General features: G+C 39.7%; 1 protein-coding gene across 5 annotated transcripts in view; it reads right to left on the bottom strand.

Annotated features, from left to right (window-relative positions):
* The window catches only part of TTC7A (tetratricopeptide repeat domain 7A), a 163581-nt gene that overhangs the window by 127125 nt on the left and 20762 nt on the right, over nucleotides 1–15694 (bottom strand). For all 5 annotated transcript variants that reach the window (XM_090135176.1, XM_090135177.1, XM_031594530.2 and 2 more), the window contains 3 exons: nucleotides 8008–8086; nucleotides 4771–4931; nucleotides 4268–4331 (listed from right to left, as the gene is read on the bottom strand). In XM_090135176.1, coding sequence (XP_089991302.1) covers nucleotides 4268–4331; nucleotides 4771–4931; nucleotides 8008–8086 — 304 coding nt within the window. The remainder of the gene's footprint in view (nucleotides 1–4267; nucleotides 4332–4770; nucleotides 4932–8007; nucleotides 8087–15694) is intronic.

Here is a 15694-nt window from a genome sequence, read left to right as displayed (position 1 = left end):
ATTAGAAAGACAGCTACTACAAACTGCTGGAGAATTACAGTCAAAGAAGTAGAAACTACTGGCTATTATCCACCCTCACCTGGCCTGTTTGCAAAGCATGTAAAATATTCAAATTATCCTTGGACAGCTAACATGTGAACACTCTTCTCCACTTTCCTTTTGTTTTGGCATTTGATTATAAAATGTGACTGTCATCTCTCTCACCAGGTATGTTCAAATGGCTGGTATTGTAGCAGAACTAATTCTGGAAAAGTCTGCTGAAAGCAAGACATATGATCCCTCTTAGCCAAAGCAGTCCAATAAAAGGAAAGAGAAAGAATAATCACAGAACCATAGAATTGCTCGGGATGGAAAAGACCTTAAAGATCATTGAGTCCAACTGCAACCTAACAATACTATCCTAGCTCTAACAACTCTCCACTAAATCACGTCCCTGAGCACCACATCCAAAGGCAGGTTTATCTATGGGATTTGTCTTAGGTACCAAAATCATAGATCTGCTATTAGTAATCTGCATTTTAGAGAGTCATCTTTCAAGAATTTGCATCCTCCCTGCAATTCTAGAAAAAAGATGATCTTCTGCAAAGCAAAAGAAGAGAAATTCTACCCAACCCTCTGCAACTCACATAACTATTTATTCATGAGTAAATTAATAGGGGTGATGTATTTCCCACTAGAAACATCCGCAATCCATCTTCTCAGGACCAAACTGCAAAGCTTTGCCTTGCAGATCAGAGAAAATCAAGCTTGCTATTATAAACACAGCACCGTAATTTAGAAGGAACAAATAGAACAGGCAATCCTGTCCCCAGTGTCTGCTTCATCTGCTACAGTCTAAAGGCCCTCAAAGAAATACATGACTGCTGTGCAGCTGTTGCATCATCATTGGGCTTGGAATCGTAATTAAAAAAATAAAAAGGAAAGGAAAGAAAGGTTCCATAAAGGCAATAAGAGTTTTTCCTCTTTTCAGTTGTGGGATGGTATTATTTTATAAAGCAAGGAACTGCAGAGCTAATACATTTTAATTATTTCTGTGTTTAAATATAAATGTGTTGAAACTTACTCCCTTAAAGGCATGCTCAGAACCATGAGATTGCTCTCACCAGCAAAAAGAACAGGACAAGTCCCAATATCTTACTTTCCCCCTCACCATCTGCTCTGTTTTCAGGCTTTCCAAGGTCAAATCGCCTTTAGGAATTCAAATCAGAGGTAAGATGGGGATGACATTTCTAATCTTTGTTACACAGGAACAGAATTTATCAGTTTTGGACACAAGAAGCATCATTTCCAGTATGAAAAACAGAATCAGAAATAACAGAATCAAAAAAAATTTAAAAATGTCACCTTATTTGGTATGTTTGGTGGACCAAACCTGCCAGATTCCCTAGCTGTAAGAGACAGCATTGCCAAGGCCCAAATAAAGGACTCTAGACTGTATTTTAGACCTCTGTTAGATCTCTGATTCAAGAAGGGAAGATTTCTAAATACAAATTTATTTTGGTTTTGCTTTTTTTTTAAAAAAAAAACACCTTAAAAAATACACACTAAAAGGAATAGAAAGCATTCCATTCCATGTTCTGAGAAACTTCAAGCTGATCTTAAGTGGCAGTACAACCAACAACACTTCTGAGAACAGTCAGTGAAACAAACAGAACTGTGGTTAAGAATTAGCCCTGCGAAACCTCCCGTGCTGCCTTCATCAGCACAACAGCCCCACTGTGCTCACAGGACCAGCAGAACCAGCACCACTCCCACTCACCATGTGGGGCAAGGAACCATGTGCAGCCATGGCATGCACTCAGCCCTCCCAGAGACAGTGCCACTGGGTTTAATGGGTTAAACACAGGCAGAAATGGGGCTTGCAGTTCAAAAATAGGATGGCCCTTTTTCCAGTGCATAACTAGAACCCATCATTCTAATGGAGCCTGAACATGTCAGAGCCAGCAGAAGCTGGCCTCCTCCCAGGTTAGAGGGAGTGCATTTTTCTCCTCTCACAAACAGCCCATCCATCCAAACCACTGCTCAGGCTGTCATAAGGAATGAGAACATAGCCATGAGGCCTCCAACTCTCCTACAGATAGCCCTGACTATGGTACTCTTGAGGATACCTGATTTGTTTCACCAGATTCCTCCACAAGAACTCCACAGCCAGCCATGGCAGCAAAATAATAGCTGGCACAAAGGACGAGCATGTGCCAAACCCAATAACTGGATGCTTTTAATTGTTTACTGAGATGTCTTTGCTTGGGAAAACAGGTTCCTGTTATCAAAATGAACAGATAGAATACAGGAGGCAACTAAGGAGAGGGCCACAAGGAAAAAGCTTCTCCTGCAAGTGTTAAAACACATTCTGGAACATTTTTAAGGGCTATGGAAGAGTCTGCCACGCTACTAGATTTTTACATATTTAGGCTCTAAGTGAGCAAAACACTGAAGGAACACTTTATTACCACTTTAGAAGATATTCTCATTTCATTCCACCAGAATATGCAAGGCTACTCCTTTCAAAAGCAATGGAAGTGGAGGCAAAGAAGGAAAAAGCACAGTGTCACAAGCTGAAACCCAGCACTACTAAGAGTCAGTGAAGATTTTTTGGACAGTAGGATGAGGCTTACAACACCTTAAATGCATTTTCTTTCAGCCAATTTCTCACATATGTACACTGCAGTTCTCTGATCAACATTCTTGCACAGGACATGTCTTTGTTCCATGTCCCCTTCATGTGTTGACAAATTCACCTGTTCTCAGTCACTCCTTCCCACATTGTCCCATTTCAGCTCATTTTGGAGCGGCTAAAATCAGAAATGAGCAGGTGGAACAGCCCTTGGCTTCACAGTCCTGTGAAATAATTATAGTGACACGGCTGCTCTTTTTCCTTCTGATTTGTGAAGTGACAAAAGTACTGTTCTGGCAATTTTTGCTCTGATAGAGCAATCAAAGTGTCAGAGAAGCTGGATAGCTCCAAACAGGTGAACTTCATTATGCAACTCCTGTTTAATTTTAAGAGGTTCTTAATTGTAATACCAAAAGAACAACCTATCCAGCCAATATGTAGGATCACCAATCATGTTGCTTACATGCCCATACAACCATATCATCATTACTTGCCACGAATACTCCCTGCAGGAAGGAGTATGTTTTATTTGGTTGTTATCATCATATCGCAAGGGAGACCTCAAATGGAAATCTTATTCTTGTTAACTTATTTTTTGTAAGCTTCATCAAATTTAAAACATAAAAATAAGTAAACAAATAAATAAAAACTAACACATCTCCAAACGAACGCGTACATGAGAAAATTCACTAGCTTACAACAAAACAGTGTAATGGAAAAGACGCCTCGTTATATAATAAATTAAGCAAAATTTCCTCTTCCACAGCAGTAGAAACAATAAACTGAACAGTTAAAGTGATAAACTAATGGCAAGCCTACTGTTAACTCAAGAGGAAGGTGAATACTCAGATGTTCTATTCCCCAAAAACAGTCTGTTATCGTTCCTGCACTGCTCCACCACAGACCTTTGTTTATTTAAGTGCTTTTTGTGCAGCAGATCAAAATGCTTTGCATCTATCTCCAGACAGTTCCTATATATAGAAGACAGTACTTAAATACAAGCATACTTATTTCATCTTGAATTCAGCACAGCAATCCAGACTCTATCAATAGCATTTTCATACTGTTTCATCCATACTATTGGAGAACACAGAGATAACCTGTATTCCCCTCAGCAGAACAAGACTATAGTGTTCAAAGGCCCATATGATTGTTCAACTGCAAGCCCAGCCATAGAGATGACTGCAGCAGCCAGTATTATTGCTGCTCCAAATCCTCCTCCTATATGGATCAGCCCAGACAAGCCACACTGACATGAGCTCTTCTGATTTTAACAGAAGTGCAGCACTGCACTTGGCATGCTACAAGACCCAGGTCCAGCAGTCTCTATGTTAATTACAAAAAGCCCTTCCTAACTGCAGAAAAAGCCCTTGAAAAAGTAAAGCAGAGGCACTGTAGAGAAACTGCATGAGCTATGGTGAACGCAGGCATTTCCTTTTCTTGACAATCCTTTAAATCCTTCACTGAAGTTTCACTTAATAAAAGTGATATCACCAGTAAAGGAAGAAATAGCATTTCCTGTTAATATAGTAGAGTCCTCATTTCTCTTTATTTAGGGAAGATTCTGTACACGAAACCAACCAGAAGACTTGACATGGAAATTCTAGATATTCTTTTCATGCTATCAATATTACAAACTCATTTTTGGCTTACCATGGACTCACTGATTAAGAGGAGAAGCAGAGCCTCTTCTACGTTGTCCTGAGGGCAGTAAACACTGAAAGACAGAACACATTTTTCTGAGGAAGGTCAGGAATTATCCTATCAGCCTCCCTTTCTCATTTCGCAAGAGGAGCAGTAACTTGAAACATCTCATACATAATTCATTTGCTAGGTAATACCTTCTTTTGCAGGTTTACACAATTAAAAGCTCTGAAACATATCCAAGATGAGCTGTTCTGAACCATAAATAGATTATTTCCACTTCTTAGCAAAGACAGCTATTTGGTTGGATTTTCTACCTTCGTGTGGAAAAAAAAAAAAATCAAATACTCTAGGTTTAATGCTTTATTTTTCCAGCAGGCCTTTTGATAAAAAGTCAAAAACAAGAACTCCCAAAGCTACTACATCAATCAGTGACACAATTAGCAATACTGTAGAGTGTTCAAACATCCTCTCTTCCTTCTGTCAATAATGCAAAATTAAAAAATGCTTACTTCTCTTCTGTGTATAGCTCAGGCTTCCGACAAAGCAGATTGCTAATGTAAGACTGATCTTCCTTGTTCATGAACTCAGGGAGAGGATCAGATAAAGGGCTCCAATAACAGTCTTCACTTAAGGAATGGAGAAGCACTTGGCCTAGCTGTTTGGCCGCAGTCTACAGATCAGTAAACAGAGAAAGATGCATTAGTGAAGCCTTCACACACACCCCGCACACCTAACAACAACAAACATACACATATCACAAAGGCCTAACAACAAGGGACAAGTTAGAGAATGAAGATAACTGATTGCCACACAGACTGCTGAGAGTCTCACAAATATGAAACTACATTTGAGTATAATGGTACTCCAATGCTTTTGCAGCATCAAGATTTTGTGAGTGAATCTCAGCCCAGAGGTTACTTCTGTCTTAGGTTTAAAAGAACAAGCATTCAGCTGTTGGTGTAAATGCAGCTCTTTATAGCTTCATCTCAGTATTATTTGTCCCTCTCTTTTGTTGTTGATGTAATAGTGGCAAGAGAGAAGAAGATTAGGAACTTTACATTGAGACTGCAATATCACATGCCCTTGTTTGACCGTTGAGTGTCCTTAAATACTTGCTTTCTAGTTCATATCTATTAGCTGTCAAGCTGAGCCCAAAAGGCAGCCATCTAACTCGACTTTGCAAAACTATCTTTGGCATTTGTCTCTGTTTAGACTCATTCAGTAAACCTCTAATTATTCTTTCTCCAGTGTAAATAGATAAGCACGCAAACAAGCGCAGAAATCAAAACAAGGGGTATCTTCTGGGAGTTCTCAGTAGCATGGTGCTCTACACCACAGCAAACACAGCACAGAACAGAGGTAGACTGAAACTTCAGCCTTTCTGTCCTAACACCAGTAAACATTTTTTAACTTCTCTTTGACTGCTGCATATTTATTTTCTATGCTATTTACATGCTATGACATGGTATGAGCCTGCCAAGAGTCATTCTCTTTTAAATACCAGAATAAGTATGATTGATAAACTGAAACATTACTCCACTTGAGCTGTTACATCTGTAGGATTAAATAAATCATCCTGAGTTTAAAGAAAATCCATGTGATCAGATTCAGAAAAATAACTTATTTTGATGCAAGATTCTTTATTTTCATCTGCCTCACCACACATGAAACCACTGAGTTAGTCTAAAATGCAGCCACACTAACACATGCTGTCCCTTCAACATCAGATAAAGACAGGTTTCATAGCTGTATCTAGCAAATGGCAAACTGATTTGGATGTATGGCAGTGCCTTAAAGAAATATTGTCGCATACAACTCCCTGGAAACCCTGAGACCTTCCCCACACTCCTACTGACAACCTACAGAAAGCCTTCTGTTTCTAACTAAGCTTTTCTACGCTTTTTATAGCAAGCAACCACAGGCAAAATGGCTGAGGCACTGCAACATTAGCCAGTATCATTTTTTGTCTCAGTGTGTAATTATTTAGTCAGTTTTACCCCAAGGAGCCAACTCTCCTGTATTTTTTCCTACAGCCTTAGAGTGGAGGGAAGAGTATTATGCCAGCAACAGAAAGATCTTTACTGTTTCACACAAAAGAAGCAGTACAGTTTGTGATAAGCTTTTCAAAAGGAAAGAACCACATACTTGCATTTTCTTTGATTTTAACATACAGTACAGTAGCTGTGTAAATTAGCTTCACTCCTGTTTTGAATAAGACCAAACAAACCAGAACAGGCCAAGACTGTGATTTATGTTATTACTGCCTTTGGCTAAAAAAAGCATCATTATGCTTAGAGAACACTGTGATCCCACAAATTAGGAAAAAGAAAATTGTGTTTCATTTTCATGCATGAAAAATTTGTTTAATTAAACACATTCTTCCCTTTGCCCTCTTGACAGCTCTTCAAAACTGAACAAGAAAATGAAAACACAACTTCCAGTAAAATAGAAATCCCAGGAAAAACTACTGAATGGACATCTTCAAATTTCCCCTTAAGGAATAACATTCTTCCCCAAGGGTGTTGTATAGCTCTCCCCCACTGCACTGGGACAGGAGTGAGTACCACATTCTGTCATGGTATAAGAACAGCAGATGGTTACGTTCATTCCAGCATAGTGATAAAGCAGATGAGCAAAAAAATCCCCCGAGGCCTGATCTCACTCTGGGAAAGGATGTGACCATTTGACTGTGACAATTAAGTCACCTTTTCTAATTCCCAGCACCAACTTCGGTATGCATCTGCATTCTTGACTATGCATAGAAGGTGATCCCAAGGCAACCAGAAGATACATTTCTAGAGCACAAGTTCCAAAATAGACAAATGTGAGAAACCTAGGCAAAAATACACTCAGGATACCCTTTCTGTCTGGGGTTTCATTTCAGCTCTGCATTTGTATGTGAGGAAGACACACGTAGATCAGTTCCATTCACTGGAACCCAGTGCTCTCCATCTTCAAAATGTTAAGCAAAACACAGAGAAAGCTGAACAAAAACACAAAACAAGTTTAGCCATATTAGTGCAATGCTTCTAAGGCTGCAAACTTCTCATTTATGTTCAGGACTGCTATTCTCCACACTGTTTATTTCATCACATCCTGAGTAACTTCATGACAAAATTTCTTGAAGTGGAGGTAGTAAAGAACCATCTAAGTTAAACTACTCAATTAATGAGGCACATAACTTTCTCCACAATTTCTTTATCAGAGGTACTCAGGATTTACAAGACATGGAACAACAATACAAAAAATAACAGTCACTCTGCACTACACTGTATCTAAGTGAATTTTATATGAGGAACACAGAAGCACTTTAGTCTAAAAAAAGCCCTGTTTATTTGTTGCAAAAGCCAGAAGTACTTAATGCTGCTACATGCAAATCTGAAAAGTTGTGCATGCACACACTGACAAGAGAGACAAAGAAAACAAGGGACAGCACTGTCAAACTAAATTCATTCCTATTCCTATTTAAACCACAGTCAAAAAAAGTACTGTGAGGGGAAAAAAAAGAAAAAGGAGAGAGTGAGAGAAAAGTAACCCATATGTCTGAGGGCTCAGAGGTTTAGATTAGATAGCACTTTGAATGAAGTGCATCACTACAAATATCACTCCCAGAAGTATTAAAACAAACAAAAAATTCCAAGCAATCAAGTGAAGAAAATTTTTTATCTTACTGCAATGGTTAAGAAACAGAGTTCCTTGCACAGCACATTACACCCACCTTCCCTTCTCCCGTTCATTCCCCTTACCATTTTGAAGGTCTGAGTAGCTTTTGTTTCCACAGTCCGTAACACTTCTCGCAGACTCCTCATTCCCTTCACAATATTGCTAAGGAGAAGGCAGAAAAAAAAAAACCACCATGAAACAAAAAGCAAAAGCAAACCAGCAATGAATGAGAGGAGATATTTTGATGGTGCACCAAAGCTGGGCAACAAACTTGACATCCACAGAAGCTAAGAAAGGAACCCCTTGCACCAAGTGTGCGTTACTGAGACGAGTCACTCTGAGGCAGAGGACAATGGCACCAAGCGAGGCAGTGACTGTAGCATGCCTGCTCCAGATGGCTTCCTCAGAGAAGATCACATTCACATTTGAGGAACAGAGAGGACATTTGGAAGCTTTTCATAGTTCATATTTATAAAGCAGATGCTTCTTCTTAAAAGCATCCACATCTCCTCTTCACACACTCAGATTGGACTGGTATGAATTACACTGAGCTTACGTGATTCTTTTAAACGATGATGACTTTTAGATGGTGCTTAAGCATCTTGTGTCTGGTGGTCAAGACACGTAATGAAATTACAGTGGTTTAAAGAGTTTATTGTCAGGCAGCTAAATTGAGTAGCTGACTGCAAGCACAGCTTAACCTCCAGTGAAAGAGGGCAAGGCTGAAAAAAAAATATTCACATTACTATGCATACACCATGAGCAATTAAACCAGCCTAGTCACCAAATGATATCTTAACCATGTGCCTGAATGCTGAAAGAGATGGATAGAGGAACAGCTAAACATTGGACATATCAGTTAGCACATCTGAAGCTTGTAAGCTCCTCCAGGATAAGAACATGGCCCTACCACCACAGTAACTACAAAATAGTTTAGCTCACTTTCACTGAAAGGTGGTAGCTACACAAAGAAATACAAGCCAACAGAAAAAGAGCAATGCTGCCCTGAATTAAAGACATTCAGACAGTGGTAGTTCTGGTATATTAAACTGCCACTTCAGCTTATTCCAGGAAAATCTTATGTGCAGGCAGCAGCATCTTGGTTTTGTTAAAAGCCACACACCGTAACAACTACCTCTGTGAATCTGTTTAAATTTTGAAGGTAATTACACAGATTGTGCCTGTGCTTACTTTCATGCACTGCAAATCTTCTTCTGCTCTAAAATCAATGGTAAACATTTGAAGAAACATCACAAAATATATTTTCTGGGAAAAAAAAAAATTAAGTTGATGCTGTTTGTCTTAAGTCTTGGCTACATGAAATGCCACCCTAAGGCCTACAGTCATCAAGTCACACAACACAAATGTGTGCGGCCTTCCTGCCAACCAAGTTTAATCTTCAAGTTTTAAACTCAGAGGAAAGACTTTTGAAAATTACCCAGTTGAGGGTGATCTACAGACATGCAGAGAGGCAAGATTAAAAAATAATGCAAGTTTTACCAGATGCCATCTCTTCTTTTTTCCCTTTCCACTCTCCCCTAAGTAAAAGATGTTCTCAGCTTCTCATGGAAAACTTCCTTGAGGAAGTTTTTGTAAGCTGGACATTGAAGCTTCAGCAAATGTTCCCAAACAGAGAGCCAAGATACCTGGTGCATTTTGTGGGTTCAGGGAAGAATACTCACACATACACGCAGTTCTGAATCTTAAACTAAGGAAAGCAATTAGATACATGGTGATGTTCACACACAAGCAGTCACACCAAAGCCAAAAGAATTGTTCACAGGCTATTTAATGCTGAAGAATCAAAAAGACATTCCCCCAGTTGAACAGAAAGCACCCACCCAATCGCTCCCCTCAGTTACTTAAAAAGTACAGGCCATTCCAGTGCTTCCTTGGGCTCCTTAAGAGGCTCAAAAGAAGAAAAAGGCTGTATATGACATTTCCATGACATTTTCAAGAATGCATACGTTTAGATTTCTTGTTATGATAATGGTATTTGTCTTAAAAGCATCAATGAATTCCATTCACTAGCAACAGAAAGAAGATAAGTGATCATTTGCAAAGCCAATTAATTCCACATTTGGCTTTTATTTAGAGACTGAAAACCTAGAGAATGTGCTAAAAAGAGACAGTTTTCTTCAGAACATTAGAGAACCGTTTAACTTCCAGCTTTTAGACAAGGCCATAAACTATGTCGATGCCTCACAGGAGGACCATCTTGTTCTGAACTGATGGGGAAAGGAAGAGTAAGGAATATGAACCTGAGATAAATGAAAGAAAAAATGGGAAGCTGCTGCCCTTCCACAAATCTTTGGGGCTGAACACAGATCTCAATACAAACACCAAAAACACCTTCACAGGAGTAGCAGCACATGGCAGGCATCTGCAAGAGGCAGCCTGCACCTACCGTGGCCAGGCAGGGACATGGTGGTCAGCCTCTCAGAGAACACCCACTCCAGGCTCCAAGCTCTTAACTCTGAAACATGCAAAGCACCTGACAGCAATACCAGTTCTACAGGACTGAGGCTTTGCTCTGGCATCTTTTATGTTCTGAATGCCATTGAACGTCATTGAGAAGTCACAGGAGACAGAGCACACCTGCCAACAGCTGGCAAATCCACCTCACTTGTGGGAGCTCCCCTTTCCACTCCAAGGCACTGGAAAACCAAGAAGCACACGCTTCACTTTAAGCATGAATACTACTGATAACAATAACTAACTTACAGCTCTGTTAACAGATGCCTTTCATATACAAAGCATGCACATGATGAGATTTTTGAAAATAGAACCTGAAGAATACAAAAAAGAAGAGTAGGTCTTTGAACAGCAATAAGCACATGCAGACGAGTGGATGAGGATGTAATCATAACCCTTGGCAATCCATGGCAAATCCACCTGATCTTGTCTAGATCAGGAACTAAGCAATCTTGAGCACCTCATGACTTCAACAGGCTACCTGGAAATCCCAGGTACTGTTGGTTCAAATCAAGGCATTGTAAGTCAACATTAGATCATGGAAATAATGAGTTGAAAGATTCTGTAGGCCCCTACTGCACTGCTAAAATGCCACAGAAATTAAAAAAAAAAAAAAAAAAAAAAGAGGAACCAGAAGAAAACAGCACCTGGCCATTAAATGAACTGCTGTGGTTTTAACCACAAAGGTGGTAAGAGAGATATTTTAAAATTCATGATGAAATGTGCTTTAGAATTCAAGTACAGATAATTTAATAAAGAGGAACGCAGAAAATCATCAGTGCAAACAGCAACTGAGAGCACATTGAGTAATGACTCAGTCCAGCATAGAATGAAAATCTGTGCTTTTTGTTTTGTTTTTGCTGCTGTGGTTTTTTGTTCTCTGTGGATTGTTTTTTGTTTTTTTTGTAGAAGTACCCTCATTAATATAGGGTAATTACCAGACTATGAATGGAAATAGTCATATCACATTTATGTCACATACTTTGGTTAACACTACAGAAAATGTTAAGGCAAGAAACTTAAGAAATATGTTGCTTTCTGTGCAAAATCATTGAAAAAAAATACAGATAATGAGCCAAAGTGGGTCCCAAAAGATCATGTTCTTATCCTCATTTAATAACTGTGAAAATAGCCACTAAAAAATGGAAGAGATTATCTGAGATGGCTATGTGGCAGTTTGCAGAGTCACTTGTCCAGGGAAAAGCACACGAACAGCAGGAATACCATGGCCACTCTGAAGCTCCTTCTATATCTCTCCCAACTTTCTAAGAATTCATACTCTCTCCTTAAACAGCAGCTCATGCACAGGCAAAAAAGTACTCAAAGAACTAGACCTCACATTCTTATGAAAGATACAAGACAGCTAACTACAACAAATCACATTACTGTTTCCCAGTGTCAACCTGTCAAACAAGCTAGGCTCAAAAAAAAACCCACCAAAATAAACAAACAAAAAAACCACAGCTCCAAACCCCAAACTAACCACCCAACTAAAGAAAAAAGCTTAGCACTCATCTACATTGGTTGTTCCAAAAGCAATGTCTCATATTTATTTCCATGGAAACTACAACCAATACAAAGAATGCAATAACACTACTTGATAAAGCATACTCTCAGCTGCAAATCACATTTTTTTTTTTTTTTTTGGTCAGCAATGAGTAAGAGTCTGCATGCTGCACTCATAAAAATCTGCACCAGTGGAGGTGACCCACTGCCACTACTGCTGAAACGCACTACCCACCACCCCACTATGCTCATATCCACTGTCTGGTCTCCATAAACATTCAGCAAGCATCGATGAAATGTCAGTGGGTGCCATTTTTTCTGCATGGAGGAATTCACTGAAGCACTTTTGCTTCAGACACACTTCCATGTCAGACACCATTGTGTCAGACTGCCCTTCTGCTGCCATCTGTCACACAGCAACAACACGTAATGGGATAGTGGCAGGAAGGTTCAACCGCTACTGCTGTACCACCAACATTCACCTCTGTCATTGTGGGCCAACAAAATAAAATAAGAGGCATTAGTTTTAGAGCAGCACTCATACATTCATCTAGTAGGCAGTAAGACTCACTTGTGAATTAATAGCTGCAGTGTCCTAAGCTTCCTTTATTAGGTGCTAGAATGGGAGGACTGAAGAAGGGATAAATGGCAAGCAAACCCACACAAATTCCTCAGAAAAAGATTAATATTCTGGCAAAAATTTTGTTAGATTCTACTGTAACACTAACACATACATGAAGTTACTCTTTCCAAGTGCCCTTGCAACAGAAACCTGTTACATTTCAAAAAATGGATCTAAGGGCTCTGCAAAAATGACAGAAGAGAAAAACAAAGAACTGCATAAGCTTTCCCTAGCAAGCAATTTCATCAGGACTTTCCAAAGTATCTCAGGTCCTTAGCATGAGGGATCGTAAGGAAATCTGATTTTTACTAAGCTCTTAATACTTACTTTTCAGAAAACCATTCTTTTCAGAAACATAGAGCTTCCAAAACCATCCACTTCCTCTGGAAAGCCCTGACATTTTCACTTCCTTTGCCTTTGCTACTCCGTACATACTTCAAATACCATTAAAAGAGTCACAAAGAAATAACTGTTACTTCATACAGATGAATCCTATTTGCAACTGCAGCAGATGCGCTTTCATCAACACAGTATTTCTCAGTTAACATCTATTAACAGGGAAAAGAACAGCCACAGCTGCAGGACCTGCTGATCCTCACAGCTTGCTCCTTAGCACCACGCACCTTTGTTTTGCATGGGTGCATGTGAGTGAGGAAGGTGCCTTCTTTTTAGTCTGCACTAAAAGAGGAAAGAACATCTCTGCCTCCTGCGTTATTTACTCTCCAGAGGTGGCTGTCCCTTCAGAGAGCTGGCTAGAGTTGTACACAGGAAAGTCACACCACAGTGTCCTAGAAAGGTCTGGGTTGGAAGGGACCATAAGGATCATTAAATTTAATTTTTTACTCAGTGGGTGGTGAGGGACTGGCACAGGATGCCCAGAGAAACTGTGGGTGCCCTATCCCTGGAGGTGTCAAGGTCAGGTAGGATGGGCCCTGACCTAATCTGATATATCTGACATACCAGGTGGCAATCCTGCCAATGACAGGGAGGTTGGATCTAGATGATCCTTAAGGTTGCTTCCAACCCAGCCATTGTATGACTCTATGATCACTGATCATGCTCCAAGAGGCTGCCAGCAGGAACAAAGCAGGACAGTACCATTCCTTTCCCAGCTCATCCACTGATGGAGACATCAGCTCCCCTGTAGTGTTGTTTTGTACACAGGTGCCCAGGGGAAGGGCATGGCACCTCCCAGGACCTATGCACAAAATATCTGAAAAAGCCTCTTCCCTTTTCACCCTCCCACCCTTTTCCTTCAGATATCCCAAAGCTGTTTATGCCCTCTTGTGGCAGAAACTGCACATTAATATACTAGCAGGGGGCACAGACACAAACAGGGGATTCCCACTTGTCTCATTTTCCTCCCTCTGGTCCTTTAATTTCACTGGCTTTTGCTTCTGATTTGCACTGGAAGAGGTGCAAAACGAACTGGGCTTTGTTCTTGTCACAGCCATGTCAGCTCCACGGCAGTAATGAGGCTGTTTTTTCATCAGGAGACAGCTACAGAGAACATTTTGCTGCTATTGCAGCAATTCAGCATATAATCAAAGTGGTGCTTAATTCACACATGTATTTTGATTCCCAACAGTTTTCCTGTAGAGTTGGGTTTTTTTCTTTTTTAAAAGGCTGTCATTATAATAACGTGGGAAGAGAGCAACTAGGGCTCACAGTAATAGCTAAAACAACCCACTGGATATATTGAAGTGATGAAGATTGAATTTCAAATGTTGCTGAATAAATGAACATGAGCGAGTTTGTTATTCAAAAGGTGCCTAGAGGACATCAGTGCCATATGTTCTAAATGAGATTTTATTTTATTACATAGTTAATGAGTTTACTGGCAAGACCTGAGCTTTTTGTTTGCTACCAAAATGGCAAAGGGCCAATAAAGCCCACTCTTTGAGCTACAGATGGTCAACCATCATCTCCCATGGAAAAACCACATGTGTATTCTGTATCACTGGGGCTACATCTTGCACTTGGAATCTTGTCCTTCCTTACAAATAAACTTGCAGGCAATTGACTAAAGGGGTCATTTCACAACACCTGGTCTTTATGAATAAAGCCTTTGGGTTAAATAAGGCTTACCTCAAGGCACCCTGCATGGACATGCTATAGTAAGTACAACTGCACTGTACACGAAGGCTTTTAATCCTGGCTACAGATAAAACAATAGAGAACATCAAGCATATTCATAGATGCATTTAAATCATTACTGGGGGGAAAAAAAAAAAAGAAAAAAAAACCAAACTGAACTGAAGCAGCCCTTCCTCCAACAACAGAAACAAAGTGTTTGGTTTCTTTTCTCTACGGAATAATTTAAACCAATCTTTGCTGTGATTTTTTTTTCTCATTTTCTTCTTTTCTGTGTGTCCATATTTTTCTTTTTCCCTTTCTTCTCCATTTCATTCAATGAAATGAAAAAGAAAATGAAAATGAAAAATAAAAAAAAAGGAATAAAGGAAAGGAGAGAAAATATCTTTGGGTGTGAAGATTATAAAAACCACCAAAAAGATGGTTTGCTTAAGAAAGTTTACAAAACTCTGACCAATTATATTCTACAGAACAGTGAGAAATTCAGTATCTGATTCCTTAAGAACAAAAACAAGATACTCTGCTGCAAACACAGGACTGGGGAAGGATGAACTCTTACAAGTATTGTTTACACATGGTAAAAGGACATTCTCCCCACACAGCAATCTCTCCATCAGCTCTCCATTCAAATAGATTTGAAGATATGGCCCATTTTAGGGGTCACTGTGCTCTCACCAATGGCCTTTGAAAGAGGGCATTCTTTCTAGTTAAATCACACAGATTCAGGGGTTTGATCAAGACATTCAAGAACTTCAATAACTAAAAGAAAAAACCCTTAAGAATTCACTGAGCTCTAAACCAGGCCTTGGGGCTGAATATTCAAAAAGAACTCAGTAGTATTTACATTCCACACGCTCTCTATGGTCAGACTCCTCTCATCTCCACAGGGAACAGAGCTGAGTCAAGACAATAAAATAGTCGAACCCCACCCTACTTGTGAGTCTGGGCTTAGGATGAGAGGGAAAGGCGGGTGGGAGGGGTAGGATATGAGAAAACTTGAAGCAAGTCAACAGCAGCAAAAAAAAAGCCACAACAGAACACATGAAAATGTAAGTCTCATCCGTTCTGAGGCA

Source organism: Phasianus colchicus, chromosome 2, assembly GCF_987193195.1.
Source record: "Phasianus colchicus chromosome 2, bPhaCol1.hap1.1, whole genome shotgun sequence".
NCBI classification, from domain to species: Eukaryota; Metazoa; Chordata; class Aves; order Galliformes; family Phasianidae; genus Phasianus; species Phasianus colchicus.
The sequence above is the reverse complement of the archived record's forward strand: the minus strand, read 5'-3'. Positions and strand labels throughout refer to the sequence as shown.